The sequence below is a fragment of the Pteropus vampyrus genome, unplaced genomic scaffold (genome assembly GCF_000151845.1).
Source record: "Pteropus vampyrus isolate Shadow unplaced genomic scaffold, Pvam_2.0 Scaffold136, whole genome shotgun sequence".
NCBI lineage: Eukaryota > Metazoa > Chordata > Mammalia > Chiroptera > Pteropodidae > Pteropus > Pteropus vampyrus.
Genome location: NW_011888917.1, coordinates 3,778,356 through 3,803,826, shown reverse-complemented (window position 1 = coordinate 3,803,826; position 25,471 = coordinate 3,778,356). Strand labels below are relative to the sequence as shown.

The 25,471-nt window shown below is 40.5% G+C and overlaps 1 protein-coding gene across 1 annotated transcript in view; it reads left to right on the top strand.

Annotated features, from left to right (window-relative positions):
* Window positions 1–23,614, top strand: part of KDM4C (lysine demethylase 4C) — a 347,564-nt gene extending 323,950 nt beyond the window's left edge. Inside the window, exons 21-24 of the mRNA XM_023535104.1 lie at window positions 10,643–10,751; window positions 15,211–15,330; window positions 18,559–18,651; window positions 23,274–23,614. Of these exons, the coding sequence (XP_023390872.1) occupies window positions 10,643–10,751; window positions 15,211–15,330; window positions 18,559–18,651; window positions 23,274–23,450 (499 nt within the window). The 3' untranslated portion in view covers window positions 23,451–23,614. The remainder of the gene's footprint in view (window positions 1–10,642; window positions 10,752–15,210; window positions 15,331–18,558; window positions 18,652–23,273) is intronic.
* The last annotated feature ends 1,857 nt before the right edge of the window (window positions 23,615–25,471 follow it).

The following is a 25,471-nucleotide window of genomic DNA, read 5'->3' as shown; positions in this document are numbered from 1 at the left end:
AGCTCTTCTTAGGTCTCAGCCCAGGAGTATTTAATCCTTGACATATTTTTGCACAAAATGATGTCTTTTTACAGTTGTATATTTTACCACAGAAACTTTCTAAAAGCCTTTTCAATAGCAGTAAGCAGAGACCCATACACCTCTGTCTGTTTCATCATTTCTGCACTTTTTTCTTCACCCATTTGAGAGTCACCCAGTTGGTTAATTTAAAACAGACCTTATGAGCCCACCAGAAAATGAGGTAATGCTGCATGAGCAGGTCTCCTCCTTGGGATGTTGCTCCAGAAGGATGTCCCCTTTCTTTGGCCATAGAGGAAGCTAATATTATAAAGAACGAATGTAGTGTAGCCAGAGAGTGACTGAGATTAGATTAAGAGAAACAATAACTGTCCATCTGTGTCTGATTTTTCTTCCATTCTCTTGCATACTCCATTCCTAACACTTTGGTGAAAAAAGATGAGCACTAGACAAGGGCTTGAGAAATTTAGGAACCATAATCCTAGTTCTGCCTATAACTTGCTGTGAGACTTGGAGAGGTCATTCAATGAGAAACTGTTAGCCAAGGTGTCTCTTGTCTAAGAGTTTGAGTAGCCATGGTTTAGTTCAGGGCTGCTGCATAAATAAGATGGGCTAAGGGTAAGTGTGCAGTCTCCTCCCACCTCAGCCTTTAAACCACCCCATTCCTTCCCCCGACCCTGTGTAATTCCCTCAAACTCCCACCCACTGTAGGAAATCTCCTCTGTCATACCCCTGGTGAGTGGTTCTCAGGCCCTTTATCAAAAACTGCAAGTGGCAGGTAGCTCACTACCAATTTATTGCTATAATTATTAGAAAGCATTGGCTTCTTCATCTGGGGTCAACATACTGCCACTGAAATATTCCAAGAGCCAGTCTTAGTTTGTGACCTCTAGAGCAAAACTGAAAAAAAAAAAAAAAACCATTCTCTCTTCACTCACGGCTCTTTCCATGCTTGTAGAGAGCTATCAGGTTCCTCCTGAGTCTTCTGAAATCCAAACAAAACCGTCGTCTTGCCTCAGTCACTTAATGCATATTGCTTGTGCGAAGAAATGAATGATTTAATGAAAACAAAGTGATTTTCAGAGTACTCCTCCTCAAGGACACTCAGGATGAAATTTTTAGACAATGTCCCACTAAAAAAATTGCTCTCAGGTATGTGAACACAGTGCCCCAAACCCAGTCTGACCATGCAAGCATGCCAGCTATTTGTTCCTTTGATCTGGCCACTGAACACTTACCACTGCAGCTAAGAGGAAGGTTAAATAAATTATTTATACAGCTATTAAAAATCATGTTTTTGGAGGATATTTAATGGCACAATATAATAAATGGAAAAATCATGCTCAAAATTGTATCTACAGTATGATCCCAATTATATATAAAAATATAAATATGCAAAGGAAAAATCCTCAAAGGAAATGCATCAAAATGTTACTGATTATCTCTGGAGAGTGTAATCATAGGTGATTATGATTTTCAGCTTTATCACCTTCTTATAGATTCCATATGAGCATGTTTTATTTTTCTAATCAGAAAAAGAAGTTATTTTTTAAAAAGATCTGAACCCTTTTGATAATCCTTTATATATTGACTCATTTTCCTTAATTTACCTTATCTGGATTCTTTCAGATTCTTGTGTCAAAATTTCATTTTAGTTCCCACATCTCTTGTGGCATCTTGGGGGTCTCTGGGATATAATAATCATGCAATGTGCTATTAATCTTTCTGTTAAATACTTCCGCTTTCCACTGTAGTTCTATAACATAGGAGTTCTTACATTTATCTTTTTTTATTTTTTTATTTTATTTATTTTTTCCCCCTCTTTAATTCTCTCCCCCACTACCCACCCCGCCCTTCCACCCCTGACCCATGAATTCATGGATGTTGCCATTTCCCCTTAAGAACTGGATCTCTGAAGATGAGGCGTCTCCTCGCATAAGCCCGTGGTGTGCACCCGGGGCCTGGCACACCTGGGGTATGGTCCGTGGCCGCCTGGGGCGCAAACCCAGGACCTTCTGTGTGTAAAGCAGACGTGTTAACCACTACACTATGGAGCCACCCCCTTTTTATTTTTATTTCTATTTTAATGCCTTCATTTTCCACTAGAGTTGCATGAAGTAAAAAACTACATCTGTTTCTCTCACTACTAATCCTAGAGCACAGGAGATGCTTGAAAATTACATATTGAGTGAATGACTGACTGCCCCACTGCCTGCCTTCTAGCTGTGCGACCTGGAGCACGTCATGTGCTTCATTACCTGTATAGGAGAAGGCACCTGCCTACCTACCTGACCGGGTTGTTTTGAATTTCAGCTGAGATAACATGGTCTGATTATTTCTATAGTAAGTTATTGGTTTCTCACTGTGTCCTTTCCTCACAATTTTAAATCCCAAGGGTCACCTTCTCCCAAGGTTTTTCATCCCCTCCCTATCATCCTCCAGATGGTCCCTGTTGATATGAATTATATTCAGTCACAGTTGACTTCAAACTCACCAGCTGCCAGTCACTGTGCTTTGTTTTACTGTTCTCTCCTTTAAGCATTTAAAAGAGCACCCAACAACCCTGAGAGGTTGTATTATCTCCATTTGATTGATGAGGAAGGAAACCAGGACATAAAGAAGTAAAATATCTTGTGCCTGGAAACAGGTCTTTGACCCCAGGCGGTGTGACTCCGGACCTTGGAAGCAGTAGTTTGTGCTGCTTCAATGTGACGTGTCCCGTGTGAGTTAAGTGTGCGCTGTGGCAGGTAGAACATACACTGCAGAGTAGAATGGGAATCTGCAGAGGCAGGGCCAGCACTGGCCTGGTACAGCCGCTCTGATCTCAAAGCCCCCTGGTGTGAGTGTGTGAGCACAAACCAGCCTTCTTTCCCCACAAGGCCTGTCTTAATCTTTCCTTTCATCTTTGTTTTTTCTTCAGCTTTTGGAACTGATGTTTATTTTTAGAAACCACTACAGAGAGTCACCTCAAGCCTGTCTTTCTCCATTTTGCCACATAAATTTTTAGTGACATAATAAATATTTTGTTCCTCTCATACATTTTAGCTGATAAAAAGGGGGAAAGCTCTGTCCTATAGAGATGGAAGTTTCCCCCTCCCCACCCCACCCCCCTTTTCCGAGTAGAAGGAGTTATATTCCAGGGGTCTGTACACATTAGTGTCTGTGGGCAGAACTAGAGGAAGATGCCATCAGCCCAAGGCATCCTTAGAAATGGTGCCAGCTGTCTTTCCAAGGTGGGAAGAACTGGATGTGTAGCAGACATCCATGCATCCCTGGGCAACGGAGTTGACACCAGTCGCTTTATCCATAAATTTGAGATAAATTCTGGGATTATTATTGGAATTATTGTAATATAATATATAAAGCAGTTAGGGTTGTGCCCAGCACATATTAAACACTCAGGTAGAGTTTATTGTGCGGTTATTGGTAGTGGTGGTGGCCAGTGATGTTTAGTCAGCTCCTTGGTCAGAGGACCCTTGAGCACAAGACTCCTAGTAGCACTTGGAAATTATATATCTTCCATACCTTTATCAAAAGAGAGGTTATTGAAAGAAGATCTAAAAAGAAGTGCCAGTAAGCTTTAAAGATGTAAATCTCCCTTTTAAGTAATTTGTATATCAAAGGCTTTTAGGAGTTTAACCTGAAAGATTTTATATTTTGGCTCCTGGCATTGGCCCTGGGATCTTTGGTAGGATCATCCAGAACACTCTTGAGAGATAAAGGAGTGAGGCTACAGCTCTTCGTGGCTTGGCCGCACCCCTCAACAGAGTCAGTGCAATAACCTGACCAACTGTGGGAGCCCCAATAAAATCAAGTTGCTAATGCCAGGGCCTCCAACAGCAGTTCCTGCAAAGCGCTGTTGGAGCTGCCAGCTTGCTCCTCCCTTTGGTGCCTGTCTTTAAGCGCTGCCTTGTTGCTTTCACTACAGCTTACCTAGCCAGGCGAGTGCCAGAGGGTTTTAAATGGGTACTCTGTGATTAGTTCAGTTGATATGGAGGGTGATTGAACATTTAGGGAAGGCATAAGGAATTTTGTTTAATCATAAAGAGAAAGTGCTTGATATAGTTGATGTTATATGAGAATGAGTCATGGATACAGAGAGTTCCTACCTCCCTGCCACTTACCTGTTAACACTTATGGTAGGTACCTGATGTTCTCGATAGTCATGTATACGTTTGAGTCTCCAACTGGACTCTGAATTCCTTGGGAGAAAGGACTCCGAAAAGGATATTTTTGTCTGTTTTCCAATGCTGAGCTCAGCGCCAGGCACAGACGAGACACTCAATATATGCCAGATCAAGGGAGACAAGGCCAGAAAAGAGGGACAGAGGAAAGGAAGGGCAAGGTCTCTCTGAGAGGCCGGTAATTGGTGAGTAAATGATCCTTTCAGTTCCATTTTTACTCTCCAATTCCAGGAATGGAGAAAGCTCTTTGCTGGCTTTTCAGAGCTGTCTCCCTAATCCCTTATGCCCACACATGCTCCTCAGTGTCACCCTTGATTCTAGTTACTGACTCTACCGTGCTTCCTCATCAAAAGAACCAGAAAGTTAATTTCCAAATTAAATTGTTTAACTTTATACTTTCTATGCCTTTTAAAGCTTTTGCATGCCAGAATCTCACCTATTTCTAATAACATAAGGATGTGACTTCTTTTAGAAATATACCTTCTGAGGCTTAATGCTGTAGTAACTTTCAGAAAACAACTTCTATCTCATCCTCAGTATCTTTACCAGGCATTTGTTCACGCTTGGCTTATAGCAGGAGGGAAAGTATATATTAACAAACTTGGTGGCCCTTGGGAATCCACCAAATGTCAGTGCTATTCTTTCTGTGAAGAAGACACTGTCTTTCAGAACACAGATATGGTTAAATGTCAGGATATTGGCAAAGGGGCTGGTGGAAGAGAATTTAGCTGTTTGAGGGAATAAGGAGGGCATTGCTTTAACTTAATGGAGAAAAAACAGAGCATCTCTGAGTAGAGAAAGGGTGAGTGTGTGTGCGCGCGTGTGTGTATGTCTGTTTCCCTTAAAAAAAGAAAACGATTGAAAAGGAAAACTGGACATCAGACTTGGAGTTTTCCCAGAATGATGAGTATCAGTGTTGATGCAGGTTGGCATAAATCCATTATCCCCCAGGCTGAAATGACAGTTTTTCATAACCAGCACAAGAACTTAAGATATCTCAGTGCAGGAGCATTCCAAGTTTTCTTTTAGGTAGATTAGAAGATTCTCACTGTAGGAAAGCTGTAGTCAGAAGCAGCAGCATGGAATTAGTTCTTTTTTTGTATATAGAATGTATAGGGTAAACTGGGAGATGATCTTCTCGTGCAGTGATTCTCAGTCTGGCTGAGCATCAGGTCGCTTAGTGGAGGACATTTAGCTTGCACTCCACCTTGGACCAACTGAATCAGAATTTTCTATGATGGTGAAGATAAGATTTACTGCACTAGAGAAATGAGTCTGATGTTGAATTTTTCAAAGTTGGTGAAATTAACTTTATAAATAGTTAATAAGCCTTTATATCAAGTGATTACTGTTCTAAGAGTCTATTCTAAGAATATAGTCAGTAATTTGGACAAAGATTCATGGAGAAAAATATAAAATAACATTGTAGATGATAGGGGAAAATTGGAATGACCTATATATCTCACAATAGGAAAGTGTTTAAATTAAATGTGGAATATCCATAATGTTGCATATATTCAGCCAGTAAAGTGGAGGTTTTAAAAAATAATAACTAAGATATTCATAATATAATTATAGGTGATAACTAGCGAGGTATAAAATTATACATGTACAGAAATGGACAAATATTGAATGATTAATTTATATGAGATACTTAGAAGCAGTCAAATTCATAGAGACAGAAAGTAGAATGATGGTTACCAGGGAATGAGGGGAGAGAGAATGAGGAGTTAGGGTTTAATGGATATGGAATTTCAGCTTGGGATGATAAAAAATGGGCTCTGCCGTAGGCATGTGGGTTCTGCTGCTACTGATGCCTTCTCAGGGAGGAGGGTGGTGACGGTTGTACAGCATTGTGAATGTATGGATGGCTACTAAAATGTATACATAAAAGTGGTTAAAATAGGAAGTTTTATATCTATTTTACCACAATAAAAAGAAAGATCCCTTCCTCCCAAATTCTGTGGAATTAGCGAAGGAACATGGCACGAGCTGCATTACAAAAGGCATCCTTGGCTGCCTCTTTAGAGAGAGTTTGGTTGTGCACTCATGTGGAAGCAAGGAAGATTACAGCTATGAGAAAAAACATTATGTATGTATAGGATGTTCTCATTTTTAAAAAACGCTTATAAGCATAGAGAAAAATTCAGATGGTAATAGCATTTACTTCTAGATGATGCGAATATGGGTTGTTTTTCATTTGTTTTCCTATGTTTAAAAAAATTCTATAATTTCCCCAAATTAATATATAGTAGACGCTCAGAACAAAATGTTATTCTTAAGAAAAAGCTTATTAAAATGTTTTCTATATTTGTTGATTTCTACATGAAGGGCAATAGTAAACTACTGACTTATATTTCACAAATAGTCCAGAATTTAATACATGCAAATGTGGTGCATCCCCTTGAAAGCAGTCCCCTTGAGAGGCCATTCTACAGAGCCTACCATTGCTCACGATGCTTGGCGACTTATCTTTAGAGCTTGGAATACATTCTTGTGGATATACTGAAGAGGGTACATCTTCAGAGTGTGGGGTATATTGAAAACCTGGAGACAGTAGCAAATCATCTAGGTCCAAGCCTAGTGAACAGATAGGTGGTGCCATGAGTACATTCCCTTTTTAAAAAACTATTTATTTTTCAATTATAGTTGGCATATATTATATTAATTTTAGGTATACAACATAGTAATTAAACATCTATATAACTCACGAAGTGATCACCCCCATAAATCTAGTACCCCTCTGACACCATACGTAGTTATTATAATATTATTGAGTATATTCCTTATGCTATACTTTACATCTCCATGACTATTTTGTAGCTACCAATTTGTACTTCTTAATTCCCCATTTTTCAATGCCACCCCCTGACCCCCCTACCATCTGGTAATCTTCAGAATGTTCTCTATATATGAGTTTGTTTTGTTTATTTTGTTTAGATTCCACATGTACGTGAAATCATATGTCATTTATCTGACTTACTTCACTCAGCATAATACCCTCTAGGTCTATCACGAAATATCTTTTTCTACCCCTTTACTTTCTGTGTATGTCTTTTAATCTGAAGTGAGTCTTTTGTAGGCATCGTATGTAAGGATTTTGTTTTCTTATCTATTCAGCCACACTATCTTTTGATTAGAGCATTTAATTCTTTTTCATTCAAAGTACATGTTGGTAGATATGTAGTTATTGCCATTCTTTATTCATATTTTTGATACATATTTTTTTCTTCTTAAAAGAAGTCCTTCCAACATTTCCTGTAATACTGGCTTGGTGGTGATGAACTCGTTTAGCTTTTTCCTGTCTGGGAAGCTCTTTATCTGTCTTTCAATTCTAAATTTTAGTTTTGCTGGGTAGAATAATCTCAGTTGTAGGTCCTTGCTTTTCATCACTTTGACTATTTCGTGCCAGTCCCTTCTGGTCTGCAAAGTTTCTGTTGAGAAATAGGCTGACAGTCTTCTGGGAGCTCCCATGTAGGTAACTAATTGCTTTTCTCTTGCTGCTTTTAAGATTCTCTCTTTGTATTTAATCTTTGGCATTTTAATTATGTGTCTTTAATTATGGACCTCTTTGGGTTCATCTGGTTTGGGACTCTCCGAACTTCCTGGGGTTGTATGTCTAATTTCCTTCATTGGGTTAGGGAAACTTTCCATTATTATTTCTTCAAATAGGTTTTCAATTTCTTGCTCTCTCTCTTCTCCTTCTGTTACCCCTATGTTGCAAATATTGTTATGCTTGATGTTGTCCCAGAGGGTCTTTAAACTATCTTCAGTTTTTTGGATTCTTTTTTCTTGCTGCTGTTCTGCTTGAGTGTGCTTCACTACTCCATCATCTAAATCGCTGATTTGATCCTCTGCTTCATCCACTCTTTGATTCCCTCTTAAGTACTCTTGATCTCACCTATTGTATTCTTCATTTATGACTGGTTCCCTATTATGTTTTCCATCTCCATTTTTATGTTTTCTGTGTCTTTGTTAAAGTTCTCACTTAGTGTATCTACTCTTCCCCTAAGTTCATTGAGCATCCTTATAACAAGTGTTTTGAAGTCCGCATCTGGTAGATTGCTTATCTCCATTTTGTTGAGTTTTTTTTTTCCGGAGCTTTGTTCTCTTCTTTCATGTGAGATATGTTTCTTTGTCTCCCCATTTTGGCTGCCTTCCTGTGTCTGTTTATATGCATTAGGTAGGGCTGCTATGTCTCCCAGTCCTAGTAGAGTGGTTTTATGTAGGAGGTTCCAGTGGGGCCCAGTGGCACAGTCCTGGGAGGGGACCAGCTGCATGCCAAGTTCAGCCGCAGCCTATGTACCTTCGGGCCCATCTGATAAGAGTCAGCAAGCAATCCACAGATGACTACCACCCATGCTGGGCTTATAGGTGCCTCAAGAGGCCAAACCAGGAATCAGTGCCAGTTGCCACTAGTGTGAGGCAAGAGGTTCAGGGCACACCAAGGCCAAATGCTGCTTCTTTAGGTTTTGTGAGCTTTTGAGAGATTTTAGGAAAATCCACAGCAAGAGCAAGAGAGGCTATTTGTATGGAATGAACCACTGAAAGTGGCTTGGGTGGGCCTGCAAGTAGGGAGAGGCGGAGTCTCAGGCAATCACCCGGACAGAGTGACCTTTGTTAGCCAGGTTGATGGCAACTCTGATATGGCAGGCCTGCATCTGCATGCTGGGATGGGGGAGGACTTAACAAAGGAATCATGGATACTGCTGGCACTTCTGTCTGAGAGAAAGCTCCCCCTCCAGCCCTCACTCTGAAGCCTGACAACTCAGTTTCTTGCTGTATGTCCCTGGCACTCCTTGAGCAGCTGCCCCAATGCTGGAGCACATCTCTGCAGGTTTTCACAGCCAGAGGTTGTGGGGACTTTTCTTCCTGGCACTGAAACCCTGGGCTGGGGAGCCCATTATGAGGCTGGGACCCCTCACTCCTCAGTTGGCGGAAGGAGCTCTGCAGCCAAGATAACCTTTCCAATTCTCAGTCATCACATGTGGTTGTGGGACTGGGCTGTTTCATGTCTCTGCCCCTCCTACCAGTTCAAGGTGACCTTGTTTTTGTCCCTAGCTGTAGGGCTTCTGTTTAGCCGGATCTTGGGCAGCTCCATGTGATAGTTGCTCTGTAGTTTCATTATAATTTTTGTGTGGTTGTGAGAGGAGGCATGCATAGCTCTACCTCCTAGGCCATCTTGACTGGGCCCCTGTTCCCTTTCTTTTTGTGGGATGATTTTCCTCGTAGGCCCTTTGAACAAGGATTGTTGGTCTGGGAAGCCCTCCAATTTTATTTTCCATCGTTAACTGAAAGGTGTCTTCTCGACTTTGTGAGAAGAGAGTTCTGCCATCACCCAAATCAACAGTTACTTATCAGTCAGGGTTATCAGTTGTGACTAACAAAAGCTGATTGTAATTGATTTAGGCACTACATAAATTTAAAGGAAGGCTAGTAGGAAGCCCACAGAATCTCTAGGACTTCAAAAGAAAAAGGTTAGAAAATGGGGAAGAACAAGGGAGGTTGCTCAGCTGGGACAGGACCAGGCCACAAACCCCATCCAGAAAGGGTACGACTACCTCCCCTATTGGTCAGCCTGGCTCTGCCATTGGCATATGGGTGCTGCTGCTACTGCCAACTTCTGAGAGCATTCTCCTTTCTACTGTTTCTTTGTGTCTCTGGTCAAAGGTTCTACATCCTGGGCAAGTGCAGCCAACTGGCCAGGCCCCTTTCCATGTATGCTGCCAGGGAAGCTGGGCAAGGGAGTATCTGGTGTTTTCCAGTGCCTATAATGGCAGGCCAGCTCTGCCTACCCCTGAGACTCTGAGGGGAGAAGGGGGTTCAGGTGCTGGGCAGCCAGTCAAATGACATATAGCCAGTACAATTAGGATCTGGCTATCAGTCAGTCTTGTTAAACCCTACCAGAGTCCAGTAATGAGCAGGTGATTATCCCTTAAAACGCCAGCATCTGGTGTCATCATTTCGCTCCCAGTCACTTAAGCATTTCTTCTAAAAGAGACTGTCACAAGCCCCAAACTATATGTAGATTAACTCTTGGGAATTCATGTACCATATCTTTATCTGGTGCAGCTGGACTGACAGGGCTGCCCGCTCTGTGGCTAATACTTGACAGATGTAGAGGCTGGCATGGTGAGGAGGGGAGTAGTAAGACAAGCAGCATTCAAGGACAACAGCTTGTAGAGCTCCATTTCAACAGGCCCAGTAAGAGTTCCAAGAACGTGACTTAAGAATTCAAAAAATCAGACTGGCACTTGGGCTCTTCTCTGTAGTTGATGGAGCAAGTATAGGAGTTTGGCCCTGACTTTGGCAGGAATGTGATATGACACAGTCCTCTTGCTTAAGTTGATGACCCATCTCAGTCCTTTAATCATAGTCCTTTAATCATAGCCAGAATTCCACTCTTGACTGTGATTATTATTTTCACATCATCTATTTAGTACTCTAGCTACTGGCTTTGTGGCAGCTCCAGACACCTGTGTCCCTGTGGACAGGACTCTGGCAGATTTTAGGGGAGTTTACACATCCCTGGAGGCAATACAGCAAATGGTAAACAGCTATTTATGTCAGGTGAAGGCAAACTGCTTCTGAAGGTCTAGACAGCAACTGAGAAAAATGCATTAGTCAGGGTTTTTAATGCATATAATTTTCCAGCAAAGGTGTTTTACTTGCTCCAACAACACATTACAAACTGCATTAGGAAAGACCTCATTAGCATTTTACATCCTTGAATATAAAAGATCTCAAATTCTAGAATGCTTTAAAAAAATCACCCAGGTCACATAGAACTGTTGGGAGAGGGGGCTTGAATTCTCATTTTTAATGTGTTCCAGTGATTGGGACCACACTTTGAGAAGCTGTGTGTGCTCTGTGGTCTGATTTCTCGTGCACAGCCTATGGAGATGTGAGCTAGCTGAAGACTTTTAAGAGGGAGGACAGACCATTCAAGCTGTGGTTTTCCACAAACTAAATCCTCTCATTTTCAGATATTTTATTTTATTTTATTTATTTTATTTTATTTTTTCAGACCTTTTATTTTTAACAGATACCTTTTTTCCTACATGATCTCTCACTCAGAAACTCAATATATAAATCAAATAAAAGTTCTCTTCTGGTTGAAGTGATTATGGGGGCCAAAGCTGACGTGCTCCCTATAGATTTCAGCCCTTTCAAGGGCCCATGAGCTCCCCTCCTCCCCCCTCCCCCCACACACAGACACACAAAGCTGTGGGGCTCAGTGTGACAGGCCTCCAAGTATGGACAAGATGCCATCTGTCTGTCCCTAGCTTGGGGAGCTAGACATTGTTGACTCCTCTAGCGTCTCACACAGATAGTCAGTAAATAGATACTGGATTAGTCATTGTGACAATTTTGAGGACACCCAGCAGCTTCTGCTTTGGAGAGATCAGGGAAACCTAAATATCAAACCTTTCAGCCTCTCATCAGCCAACATGCTCCTGGTTCCGTTTCTGTTTAAATGCTTTATACTCCATAGAGGATAAAAGGTAGTCAGAAAGTTTCTGGCAAATTCAAAATTAGAGACAGCTGATAAAGTGAAACTATTTCTCTATGGAGGAAACTAGATGTTACAGAAATAACTCTTGTGTTTTACTGTGGGCTGCCTTAAATCCATTTAGAAAGTAACTGCAGTGTAAATAATGAATAATACTAAATGAAATTATATACAAATCAGATATATCCACTTAGAGCTAAATGACCTGGCAAAGGTTAAGAACGTAGCCATCGTGGCGAAGAATAGTGTCTCCTGGTGCTGCAGGGGAAGGGGGAGGGGGAGTTACAGAACAATTTTCTGTTGTATAGTTGGTTGGTTATTTTTCTTTATTCTTCTACTATGAATAAATAAAAGAGTTCTGAAAGCAAGAAGATTGAGAAAGCAAACTGAAGCATCTTCTCTCAATTCTTGATGTGGAAGAGTATGATTATGATCTTGATCTTTGGCCAATACAGAGCAAAGATAGGTTGTGGCAGAGTCCGAAGAAGCCCCTTGAAGTCAGGTCTTTTCAGTGCCAAATTAAGATCTGTTGTGAGTAAAGGGTTGATTGAAAATTAGTAAGAAAGATCAAGCTGTATCTGAGGCATTTCCTTTTCAAACACCTTTAAAAAAAAAAAAAGTTGTTTCTCACTTGGTAAAGTTGCATACACTTAGTTCATTAATAAAGCTATGGTTTTATGATAAATGCCTCAAGTATACTTTATACTTTGTTTAGGCCAATTTCAAAAAATTTTTATGAGTTTATTTGAGTCAAACTGACTGTATATGCGGGGGAGCATGATCTCCAAAGCTCCACAGAATAACAGTTTTGCAGCTTCCTTTATGCATTTGAATTTAAGGAGGGAAGGTAAGGAAGATTGCATAGAGGCCAGAGGAGGGGGTTAGGGGGATAACAAGATAATTAACAAGCTTAGGCTACATTTCTGTGGGCATTGCCACACCTTGGTGATATGGTACCTAAAATTGCAAGTCAGGATTTGTTTTGGAGGGTTATTTTAAAGGTTAGAAAACCTTTTGAAGGTTAGATCTGTAAAACTACGTAAAGATCTGTAAAGTACGTAACTTTCCCCATTTGGTAGTGGTTTTTGGTGGGTGAGTAAATGGGGAGTTTAGCCTCCATAATTCCGTGAGGCCTTGACTTATCTCTGTTGGGATTAAAGAAGGGCCCAATAAATAGAACTTCTCATTCTCCCCGAGTGAAAGCAATACAGAGAGACAAAGGAGTCAGGATTTGGAGATTAAAAATAGCTCCTTTATTATGAATAAAGCAGATATTGTAGAATGTGGCTTATATCTGTGGGCAAACGGGTTTCCTAATACTGGGCCTGAGAATTAGGCCTCCAAGTGGCAGGTGGTGCAGGAAACCACCAGCTCCTCCAAAGAGAAAGGGAAGGTGAAGGGTTAAGACAGTTACCAAACTATCCTGGCTTACAGACCCTGGGTATCTCACCACAGTTTTTACAGTGCCCCAAGGCCAAAAAAATACCAAACTGTTTCATCTGTTAAGTTAGGTCTAAACAAGTTAGAAGTAGTAGTAAGCTGCGGGTCTAAGTGTCGCTATGCTTCTCCTGCAAATATCCTACAGAGCCTGTAAGTTTTTTGTATCACCCAGGACACTGACTGTAGTGCTTAGTTTGAAAAATAGTCTCCTTCAGAACTCAACAATAAAATTAAGTCACTCCTTATTCGAAGAGTGAATGAATGAGAGAGTAGAAAAAAGCCAGAGGCGTTACCCTGATGGAGCTTCCTCCACATGGAAGAAAACTCTTTAGGAAAGGGAAAAAACTTGCTCTTATCCCCATCCCCAAGCATCCAGGTTTCAACTCAGAGTTGTCCCGGAGCTGATGTGGCTTCCTAACCTAGGAGACTGGACAGTGTGTATTTAGAAGCTACATCTTTCAGTGTTCTCAGTACCACGTACCTATTGGGAAGGGAAATGGAAAGTGAGGTGATACTAAGCACTTTGCAGCGGTGTAGATATAATACATTTTATAGCCTACCCTTTCAATTCCACATGCCCGAAGTCAAATATTATGAAGACTAAAAATAAACTTATTTTCATTGGACTGAGTTAGATGCAGACTGTCAATTCTGCAGAGCCTCTGAGCACACAATTTTTCTTTGCTTATAGCTCTAAATGGAAGCACCGTCTGTAAAGAGAAAAATGAATAGTTGAGCCTTTCATTTGTACTCTGACCCCAACAATAAAATGGCCACTCCTTTATAATGCAGAATTTCTATTAATAATGAAAAGTAATACACAGTGAATTTCTGATCATAAACTACTAAATATTTCTGTATGTGCCTCTGATTTAAACCACAGAACCATGCCCCATCTGCATTTATAGCTTGATTGGTCAAGAGTGCATTTCAATCAGGTTGACCTCATTAGTAATATACCAGTATTAGCAGAACATAAATTGCTAAACATGCAGAAAACTTACAAAGTTGTCAAATATTTAATTCCTTTGTATTAAAACTTTATTGTACCGTACCGAACACATATAAACTTGAGAATTTGCAACTGTGTCTGTGAAAAGACTTCATTATTTTACCTATACACTCCCCACCTCATCGCCCCACCCCCACCCCCCACGCTCCAAAATCAAGCACCTTCCAGGATGAATTACTGGGGAATTTGCTCTGAATTGCTGCTGCCTTCAGAGGAGGTGGTGTTGAGTAGAAGACCTGAAGTGAGGAGACTGGTTATGGCTATTTCCGTGACTACCTGTGCAAGGAAGTGGGTTAGTCACTTAATGGGAGATGGTGGCAAAAGGATGCCTGTTGGGGGATGTTCAGGGGTCTTCAGAAGAGGACTGCCAAATGGAATGCAACGCTTCCACCTTCACCTGCCATGCTGCTCCCTGTGTCTTTTTCTTTGCTACTTTGTCAAGGCCTTCCAGCTACCATCTCACTCTGCTCCTTCCCCAGCCCCACCTCTACTTGGATGTCTGTCCTCACCTCTTATTCTCCTATTCAACTTCACTCCTCCAGAGGTCATGACAACTTCAAAGAGCTTCCTTGGAGGCTCAGTTTCCTTGTCAATAAAATAGGGATAATTAATAGTCTCTGCCTACTTCATGGAGTGATTATGAGGATCACATGAGATGTATGTTAAAGCATTTTGTTAACTGCAAAATGCTACATAAATGTCAGGTGTTATAAATCATTAGCTGGTCTATTTCTCAGCTAAAGCAGTTTTTATGCATATTTTACTCACCCTCTGAACAATTCTTTGTCAAATAGCAAATGTAAATGCTGCTATTTTCTCCTGCTTGGATTATGGTGGTTCCTTTGCAACTTTATGATGTAGGCTGAATCTTTAAGTACTCCTTTGGCTCATATCTCTTCCCCTGAACACCCATGCAGGATCATAATCCATAAAACACAGAAGCAATAACTCCTTTTAATTGCCAGGAGTTCATCATTTGCTAAGTTCTAAATGCAGTCACTTAGACACTTGCCTTGAAAAGCCTGTCTCTGTTTATTCCGTAGAGCCGAGACTGTGTGAAGCTGGGCCCTCCCGCCGAGGGAGAAGTCGTCCAAGTCAAGTGGCCCGATGGCAAGCTCTATGGGGCAAAATATCTTGGACTAAATGTTGCCCACATGTACCAGGTGAGTGCTGCCCGGTGTGATGCTTGTGTTGCTGAGACAGACAGGAGAAGCTAGAGAGTAGAAAGCATATTCAGTGTGCTGCTCAATCAATAAGCCACATCAATTTGGAGCACCTTTTATTTTATAAAGGAGGCCAAGATTTGATGTCTGATGACCCAGATATTGGAGTTTTATTACCAAGTTTGACACTGGGAAAGCCTAATAACATTTGATGAATGGAAAGGACTATCATTAGGCTGGAAAGATAAGCAACTGGATGGTAAGCTACTTTCCTTTGTTTTTATTGAATGGGAAGAGACTGATTGGCTTGTTTATCTCACCATAAGCCAAGGCAGTGATGGCTATTCATCAACCAGCAGGCCCTGAGTTGGTGGCTTTTGCCTGAGAGACAAGACCCCCATTTGGCTCTTTGCAAACCTAAACCAATGGTGCACTGGCACAGATGTGGCCAGTAATACACCCAAGCTTAAAGGAGTGCTCATTTAATGAAAAGTACAGCTATCACTTGGACATTCTGTTCACTAGGGACCTCTACATTTTGTTAATATTCAGTTAAAAAATGAATATTATCCCTATCAGTAATGAGATTGAGTTAAACTGTAAGGAGGACAGCAACATGGATAGCACATGTGAATTTATATTCCTTCAGAAAAACTTTAAAAAGGGACAAATTTATTAGAACCAATACACCATAGTACTTTCAGTGACATGATGGCAGAAATCAACATTCTCAGACTAAGCAGTAGAGTAAAAACAGGAGGATTGAAGAAATAGGAGAAAAAGCAAGAAGATTCAGGCCTGTTAAGTTAAAAAATAGCTTGAGAATGATAAGACTGCCAGTTTCAGCAGAGAAGTTGTTCAAAGACCGATAAGGAATAAGGGCTTAAATGGAAGAGTACATTATAAGACACAGCCTCAGGAACTGGAGCACAGTATAATTAAAAGTATTCAAAGAAGTTTGGAAAACTTAGAACATTTTTTAAGGTCTAGAAAAACCCAAAAGTGGCGAGGGGAGGATGCTTACATATACATATATTGTGCATATGTATGTGCGTATGTGTGTATACACGTATGTGCCATTTTCCCCTTTGTATTGATGACAGTAAGATGTAGCTTTAGGTCATTTATAATAGGGTAGGTGCTGGAGCTGCTTTGCATCAGAATGTCCAGAATTAGACAAAAATCGCAAGACAGGCCGATAATCTTGGAGACTCCTAGACAGAAGTATTATCACATCATTCACAAGAAAGTAATTACTTTTAATTAAAAAATAAATGTTAAAGTGAAGAATCTCACATGTAACAAAGCTGTCTGCTACATTAAAGCTATCATAATGAGGACATGTTGAAATTCAAGCTAATTAGAAACCAGTATGTTAACTTCAGTTGAATTTATGATGGCCTATCAACATAGAACTGTAAGCATATTTATAGACTTAATGAAAAAGTTAAGACTAATATTAAAATTGTCTCTCAAGTACAAGTAGTGTAAAATTCCTCATTAAACCAAGTGGCCTTTTGAGATCATTTTGTGTTTTGTATCTGATTATTCAGGCTCACTATTGAATAAGCAAAGACATTTATAAAAATAGACAAAACTAAATACTTACTACACAGTGATAAATATCCTAAATATATGCATTTTTTTGACTTTGTAGTAGCCCTATAAGATAGGTGTTTTTGACTCTTATTTTACAAATGAGGGCAAAAAGGCTCATTGAATTTAATAATTTAAGAGCATGCAGCTGGTAAAGGGAAGGGCCAAAATTTGTTCTCAGCTCTGTCCCAACTACCGTGAACAACCTGATTTTAGCACTGAAAGTCCTGCATCGCAGGAGACTCCTCAGTCCCGAGTGAACCAGGACAGTTGGTCACCATAGCATACTCCCTTTTTAGTTTATAATTGCCTTTTCCTCTTTTAGAATTTTCAAATGATCTTAAATACAAAAAAAGTAGGCACAGGTGGTTCTAGCTATGCTATCAAATTGTATGAATGAGATGACACCTTGGCCTAAGTAAATATTAAAGAAACCATTCTGGAAAACAAGGCCTGGAAGAAAAGCCTTCCCACCTGGCCTTCTGGAAAGTGACAGGGAGAGCTTTCCTGTGACTGAGACTTCATTCTGCCTTATTGTTTCAGCTTAATCAAATGCAAGCGGGACATGGATAATAAGTTTAATTATATATTTTATTATAACGTTTTCTAAACTCTAGCACATTTTTTATTAACATTGCTCAGTTCCATGGTTTAACTTACCTTTTAACTAGAAGTGCAAGCATATTTTTATTTCTTAAAAAGGTTCAGACAGATAAGTTAGGGACTTCAAAAATCATAAGTGGTTCAGAGTTAGAATGTATTAGATATTCTACCCTGTTTGCTCACATTTTGTTCTCTTCTCCTAGAATAGTTTATGTGGGATTGAACCTGAACAAAGAACAATCCCTTTGAATAGGGAATTTGACGAATTTCCCCCAGATGCTCTGGGTTTCTGGTAGCCAATGTCACTTAAACTGTCTCTGAGAAAATCTCTTAAAATGTTGGAGAAAAACTGGTTATGGAATTATTGCTGTCATTTGACTAGCTTAAAAAAAATAGTTTTAAACATTTTAATTTTAGGTGATAATATATTTTTATTTATTATAAATAAACTGTGATTTACACATTATGAAGTTGAGAACCTGGGATTTTACTGACCATTTGGTCAAATTTGACAAAAGTGAGTTTTAAACATTAAAGCTCTGTGAGAACTTGAAAAATTAGTTTTGGGGGAAGAATTATTATACAAGTGTCACTATATCATCGTTTTTTTGTGTGGTTTTTTTTTTTTTTTCTTCATAGAAGAACAATCCTTTCCTTTTTGTTGTCAGAGCCTCTTGAAGAAATGAATGGTACTGGCAGGCCCACCATGTCTTAATGTTAGATTGGCTACAATCTTACGTTCTGAGAAATTACTTGAGCAGCAGCTACTTTTTTTTGCTTTTGCTTTGGGGGGTAAAGTTTTCATTTCACATATTTCAAGACACTAATTTTCAGGAATTCAGCTCGTATGAAAACATACTTTGTTCTTGTGTGATAAGGTAAAGGTTTTTTCTTCCTTGGCTGTCGGCTGATTCCCTTGTTTATTCTGTTCCATCCTTGCTTTCTTTTTTATGTAGTTCATTAGAACACTGACAAAAATGGCCAATGCTTGTTTTTTAATACATATTATGATATTTTATTTTTCATTAGGTTGAATTCGAAGATGGATCCCAGATAGCAATGAAGAGAGAGGACATCTATACCTTAGATGAAGAGTTACCCAAGAGAGTGAAAGCTCGTTTTGTAAGTGCTGTCAAATGCCACTGGATCTGTCATGTGATTCCCTTATCCTCTCCCTCTGTTTCCCAAGTCTGGCAGGAAACATGCTGAGGCCTCTGGATTGATTTTGAAGAAAGCCAATGCAACTTGTCCCTTATTGAAACCAATTGAATGCAAACCTCAAATTTGGCCCCAAACAGAAAAGCCAGTGCAGGTTTCTTACTTTTCTTTCCAGTGAGGTCAAGTGATGCTTTTCTGTGTTAACATTTATTGGCATACAAAAATAGTTGTTGAATATGTGCTCTGTCTATGCAAGGCACAGGGGACCTACGGGGGCACCATCAAGGCATGTACAATCTCGTTAGTAGAGGCGATATTAAAAGAAAGCTGTCAGTAGATTAAAAGGGACTTGGCATAAGTGAATGTCTAGTTTCCCATACCCTTATCATATATTGATATACTTTGCTAACAGTGAAGTTAACTGTTCTTTCTTCTGTTTTAAGTCTAACAAAGACCTAAAACACTGAATAACTCGTCAGAAGTTCATTAATGTATGTGTCAGTTCATAATTAAACCAATGCTGTCACTTTTATAAGAGAATAAATCAAGACAGCCCAAATACTAGTTGTGGGAATACTAAAGCAATTTAGTAAAAAAGAAAAGGCTATTAGTTTTCAAACCCTGCACATACTGTTAAGAGACAAATAAACATGGAAAAATAACCATAACTGAAGTTGTTAAAAATATATATAATTCATAATAACTTAGTTTTCATTATCGTATCATAAAATATTTAGTGGACCCTGAAATGAAGTCAGTTTTACTCAGAATTGCATCTACTGCATCTGCGAAATGATACATACTGAACAGGAAAATTTGAATGAATGGGATTTTTCTGACTAAAATTTTCTCTGAATAAATGCTACCCTTAGTTTTAGTTAGTTGCTTCCACTAACAAGACTGTGCATGCTTATGATACACTTTTCTGCAGGGGTAGAGTTACCATATATTGATTGGGAAAACCATGGGTTTCCTTAAATGTTTAGTTGTACATTTAGCTCCTTTCCTATTAGGTGGAATCCTAAGAACAGGCAACTGCATCAGGTGTGACTTTCCTTCTCAGCTGCATCCCTGACAGGAAGGTTCTTCAAAGTAAAATAGTCAAGAGAGGAGTGATAGTAACATAATGGTGATAGTAATGGTGATAGTAAATAAGTCCCTAACTTATCTGTCTGAACCTTTTTAAGAAATAAAAACTGCTACCCACCCATAGGGGCACGTAGGGGACCACATGCCTGAAAATAGATTATCTACGAGATGATAAACTGCAGGGAAAGAGAAAATCAAATATTCCTATTGTAAAGACATCAACTAAATCGTAACAAAGACCTAAAAAACTGAATAACTTGTCAGTGTTCTAGGTCTTGAAATCTTTTAAGAGCAGCTTTCGTTTTCAAGATGCTGAAGATGGTTCCCTCTCATTCTGTGCTCCTATCTTCCATAGATTCTCCCTTGTCTCCCCTCTCCCCCCCTCCTCCCCTCCCCTTTTCTTTTTTTTAAATTAAAAAAAATTTTTTTTTAATCACCTAGAGATTTTGAGGATGGGAAATGGAGTAGGTGGCCCTCTGGAAGGTTCTCAGGTCTTTTGATTTTTTAAATCCATGTATGGTTAAGCATCCTGCCAGCCAGGTCTTACAGATTTCAAATGCTATTTCTTAATCGCATTAAAAGAAATCTTTTTGCTTTCTGTTCTGATCACAATCTCTTTGTTCCACAGTAGATTTGACTCTAAACCAGAATGCCTTCTCATGTAGCTTTTTTTGAACTTCTGATTTTTCTAAGGTTCATTTCTCTGAACAATTATACCAACATTCAACATTTTTTTAATTCTCATAAAAAATTTTAATTAAAAAATGGCAATGAAAAATATATAAATCACATATATACTCGGAATATAACCTGTTATGTCAAACAGTTGAGCCTGGTAGAAAATATCCTCAGGAACAAAGGCTCACGGTCACTAAATCCAGCTTGCCACCCCTGTTTTTATTGATTCAAAGACTTACACGCTCCTGTTGTAGCAAACGGCTTTTCCTTCAGGTTGGTATATAACCCTCTGGCTCTTGGTTGGTCTGTCTGTGACTGCTATTCTTTTTCCAGTTGGTGAAACAAATCTAATTGGAAAACTCATTGATGGAAGATATTTTATGACTAGAGAAATCTCTTTGTGTGTTTTAAGGTGGGGTGGGTTAGCAGCCCTCACTGGGAGGCCTTCATGTTTTAATGGCTTGTGCTCACCCAGACTCACGCTGACTTTGGAAGAAATTTTTCAAAAGAGTCAGCAGTCCACCTCAGTGATTGTGCTGAGTTCTTTCCCACTAACTTCAGAAATAGCCCTATTACCTTTTATTGTCTCAGAGAATAACCATAGCAACGGTGCATAATTAACTAGAGCTACTGGTAAATCTGTTTTATTATTGTATTCAAGAGGCTGACTTTTGCTGTTCTCACACAGTGGCAACACTTTCATAGATGTTTTATTTTCTCCTTTGATAACTTTAGCACTTATAAAAGGGAAAGATTACTCAGAGGAAGTACTTTGACAAAAATGAATGAAACAAAAATCTTTTCTCCTAATAGCAGAGGGTACTCAACCAACCCACAGTGAAACAGGGTCCTGAGTGAAACAGGGTCCTGTCTGGGGCACCCCTGAGGCAGCCCGTTACCCTGGATAACCGTCTCATAACTGTTACATGCTCAGCTGTGCATTTGGGCCCATTTTTTTAATTTTCAAGCTTCTTTGTAACCATTCCATTGTTTGTCTCTTCTTCACGATTGACTGTTTTCAAGCCCTAAAAGCTGGACTCTGCCTCTGTTACCGTCCAGGGAAGGTGACCTCAGTGACATAGTAAGACACACTGCATGTTGGTGTTATTTGAAGCGATTCACCTCGATGAAAACCAGTTGGAAACACATTTTAAGAGGCAAAATAGTAGGGAATTAGGAAGCAAAAATAGTGCTTTATAGTGTAGACTTTACCTGAGCATAGCAGAAGAAGCCTGTATTCCTTCCCCCAGCTAACATTACTGAGCAGTGATTGAGTGCTGGGCACATTGCTTGGTGTTGAGAACATGTATAAAATTCGGTACTCGGTACTTAATATCCTCACCCTCGAGGGTTTCAAGGAACCCCTGATGGGGAGAAATTTACATGCCCAGCATTCCTACCACGGTCCTCATTCTACTGCATTGACATGTAAAGGAACCTAAAAGAAGGTCCCTCAAGTTTGCCTGTGGTAGAAAACACGGAAAATCTTCCGTACAAAGACAGCTAGCTGTGCGTATGGAGACTGAAAGGCACAAATGAGCCAATAAAGTGTGTCCGGGACCTGCAAACAATTCACTCTGACCAGAGCATGAGGTAGGATTATGCCAAGTTATCAGTAGGTCCGGCCTAGAGAGCTTGGATATTATCTTGAGGGCAGTAGGGCTCTTGAAAGATTATAAGCAGGGGTATCACATAGTCAGAAAGTTTTTAGAGAATTTTCATCTAGTGATTCGGTAGAAAATAACCTGGGGGTGTAGCATTTATTGAAGTGCTTCAGGAGAGGAATTGGGAGGGCCTACTTGCACCATGAGTCCAGTAGGGATAAAGAAGAAAGGATGGAGGGCTTCTTGTAGGGAGGGGTCCTGGACAGAGTGGGGCAGGGAGCACTTTACAATGACATTTAGGTTTCTGATCTATGTAGCTAGATGGATGGGGATAGTTGTACCATTTATGGAATATAGGGAGGACAGCAATGGAGAAGGAAGACTTTGAGCTCAATTTAGGACAGGTTAATTCGAAGTGCCCCTAGGATAAACACTCTGGGGTGCTTGCTGAGCAGTTGGACATGCAGGTCTGAGCACAGGAGGAGGTCTGGACTGGATGTCAGCATCCTGGGAGTAGATGCAGGAATTAAAGCCATAAGTGTGGGAGTGAAGACTGGGGAAACATATGCGGATAGGAGAAGGCCAAATGTAAAACCACAGGGGTGTCAGAGTTGAGCAGATAGTTAAGAAAGGGGAACCCCTGAGACATCAACAGTGAGCCCCCAGAGGAGGAAGAGGAGAGGCAGGAGGAAGGGCTTATAAAATGACAGAAGAGAGCTTCCAGCAATAGTTAGGTGACAATAGTCAAAGAAATGTAGGATGAAAAGGTGTCATAGGAACTAAGACTTGAGCCAAGGACATATTCAGGGAGGTTGGGGGGCAGAGGCTCAGAATAAATAGGAATAGGAGTGAATTAGAGATGACTGCTGACAAATTTCTCAAAACTCTGGTTGGGCAGGAGCCAGAGGGAAGATGGAGAGTGAGGGAGATTTTAATGAGAAGACTTTGAATCCTGCTTGTGTTGGGGAAGGTCGCTGGGGTTGGAGATGCTGAAGAAAGTGGGGCTAAATGGAGGTAGGAGGCTGGAATAGGTAAGAGGACTCCAGAGCTGCCTGCGTGGGGCCCTTCCACCACCCTGGACTGGCAGCTTGGCCTCAGCACCCCACCCCCAGATCTTTGTCCATTCTTGGCCTCAGCACCCGAATCAGATCTTTGTCCATTCTTGTCGCGGTCGAATGCCATACCCTTCTGCAACGTAACACTGGCTAATTTTAGTCCACAGCCTCCGATATGCGATTTGAAGACACATTTTATGGAACAGACATAATCCAAGGGGAGAAAAAGCGACAAAGAGTGCTGAGCTCCAGGTTTAAGAACGAATATGTGGACGACCCTGTATACCGCACTTTTTTGAAGAGCTCTTTCCAAAAGAAGTGTCAGAAGAGACAATAATCTGCATGCACTGCTGCAGGCATCAGAGCAGCTTGGGCTGGAAGAGGGAAGATGCAGGGGCAGCCGAGGGGCTGTGCCGTGTGTTTCCTTGCAGTAGGTGACAGGGCGGGTCTCTGATAGTGGAAAATTAGACTTCCCAGTGTTTGGTCGCCCAAACCACAAAATATGCATAGAATTAATTGCATACAACAATCTGAAGTCATCCCCTAATCTTGCTTTCACTTGTGAGCAGTTGTCCTTTATGATACAAAAGGATTTTTCTACGTGAAAGGAAATAATAGTGACTCACTCACCAAATACAGCCACTGCCAGAGGAGGTGGGTCCTCACGTGTGGCTCAGACCCCTAGTTAGGAAACACATGGAAACTTCACTCCCCAACCCCAGCAGGTGGGAGCCTCAGCACCCAGGTGGGAGGGTGATAATTTATATATTTTCCACAGTCAGGGAAGGACTCTCACTTATTTGTTTTAAATGGCAGTTTTTATAAAACATTTTTAAAACACAAATGGCATGTATGGTAATGAGATTTACCCGTGTGCTATCTATATTTCCCTGTACAGAACTTTTACATTTTTTTATATCCTTATTACTTTTGATTGTGTCTGATGAGAACTGAGTTGTTGGCCTTTGTGAAATTTTTGGCTCTTGAGAAAGTATTCTTATGAATTGTATGGGAATTTTATATATTTAAAGAGGGAGATCTGGGGCTGTTATTTTTAAACACTTTTTTTCATAATACATATTCTGAGTAGATATTTATAAAATATGTTTCTTTCATTATGTGTTTGTAAAATTAGAGTTTAAATAAATATGCTTTGATGCATAGTTTTGAATTAATATGATTTTTCCTTTTTAAAACAGCCTGAAAATGTACTAGTGTTTAAAAATAAAGATTTTCATTTTCTCCACTCTGTCTTCTGACTTGCTTATTCGTCGAGTTTTCAACCAATAGAAAAACAAGTTTTCTTTGGGAGCTGGCTATCAAGACATCCTGGCCTCCAGGTTCGTCAGACCCTTCTTCTCTCATAGACTGTTTACGTAACTGCGGACACATTGTCAAGCATTTATGGCATATCGTTGGAGATAAAGCCTTTTCTGCCTTCCTGCAGTGCCAGCTGGAGTGTTTTCCTCAGCTCCTTCTTCTAGGCCTGGAGGAAATCTGAGCACCCAGAGTCTGGAGCTCTTGGTCCCCAGTTACCATTAGAAGCTGCTGTATGGATCTTCCAACCCCTCCCCTCGCTTTACAGGTGAGAGCGGAGGACAGGCAGCAGAGGGATTGCCCAAGGTCACACGGTCCCCAGTGAGGCATCAGTTAACTGTGGCCTCAGTGATGCTGCATAACAAACAAGTGCAAAATCTCAGCGGCCTGCCACAAGAAGCACTTCTTTTGCTTATGAGTCTGTAGGTTGGCTGATCCAGGCTGGGCTTGGCTGGACAGCTGTGCTGACCTCAGCCTGGACAGCTCACATATCTGCTCCACGTGCCTCCTATCAGGCCACTGGACCCAGCGGGTAACCCAGGTATGTTCTCATGCCAATGGCAGAGGTAGAAAGCAAGTGAGCCCAGCCAAGTAAGCACATTTCAGTCCTGTCTGTGATGTTTAACATCCCATGGGCCAAATCCCAGAGCCAGTGATTTGAGGGCATTTCACAATTTCACGGCAAAGAGTGGATATATTGGGTTACTGGATAGAGAGTAAAGAACTGAAACAGTCGTGACAGAGCCACAGTTAAATCTCAGTTCTCTAGACTGCTTGCCGGCTGAGTGCTGAGTTTCCAGAGTGCCTCGTGGCTGAACTCTGAGCTGGGGAAGAGCTCACCAGCTTTATTTTTAAAGACTGAGCTCTCCACATTCTCTACCAGTATAGTCATATATTTTATCAAGTAATCAAGCTCGCATTTTCTATCTCCGGATCTCGAATGGAACTGACCCACTCTCTCCATGATATGCCAGGAAAGTAGGCCTGTGTAAGGCATTAACGGGAATTAATCTAAATAGGATCATTCGTTTCGTACATGTT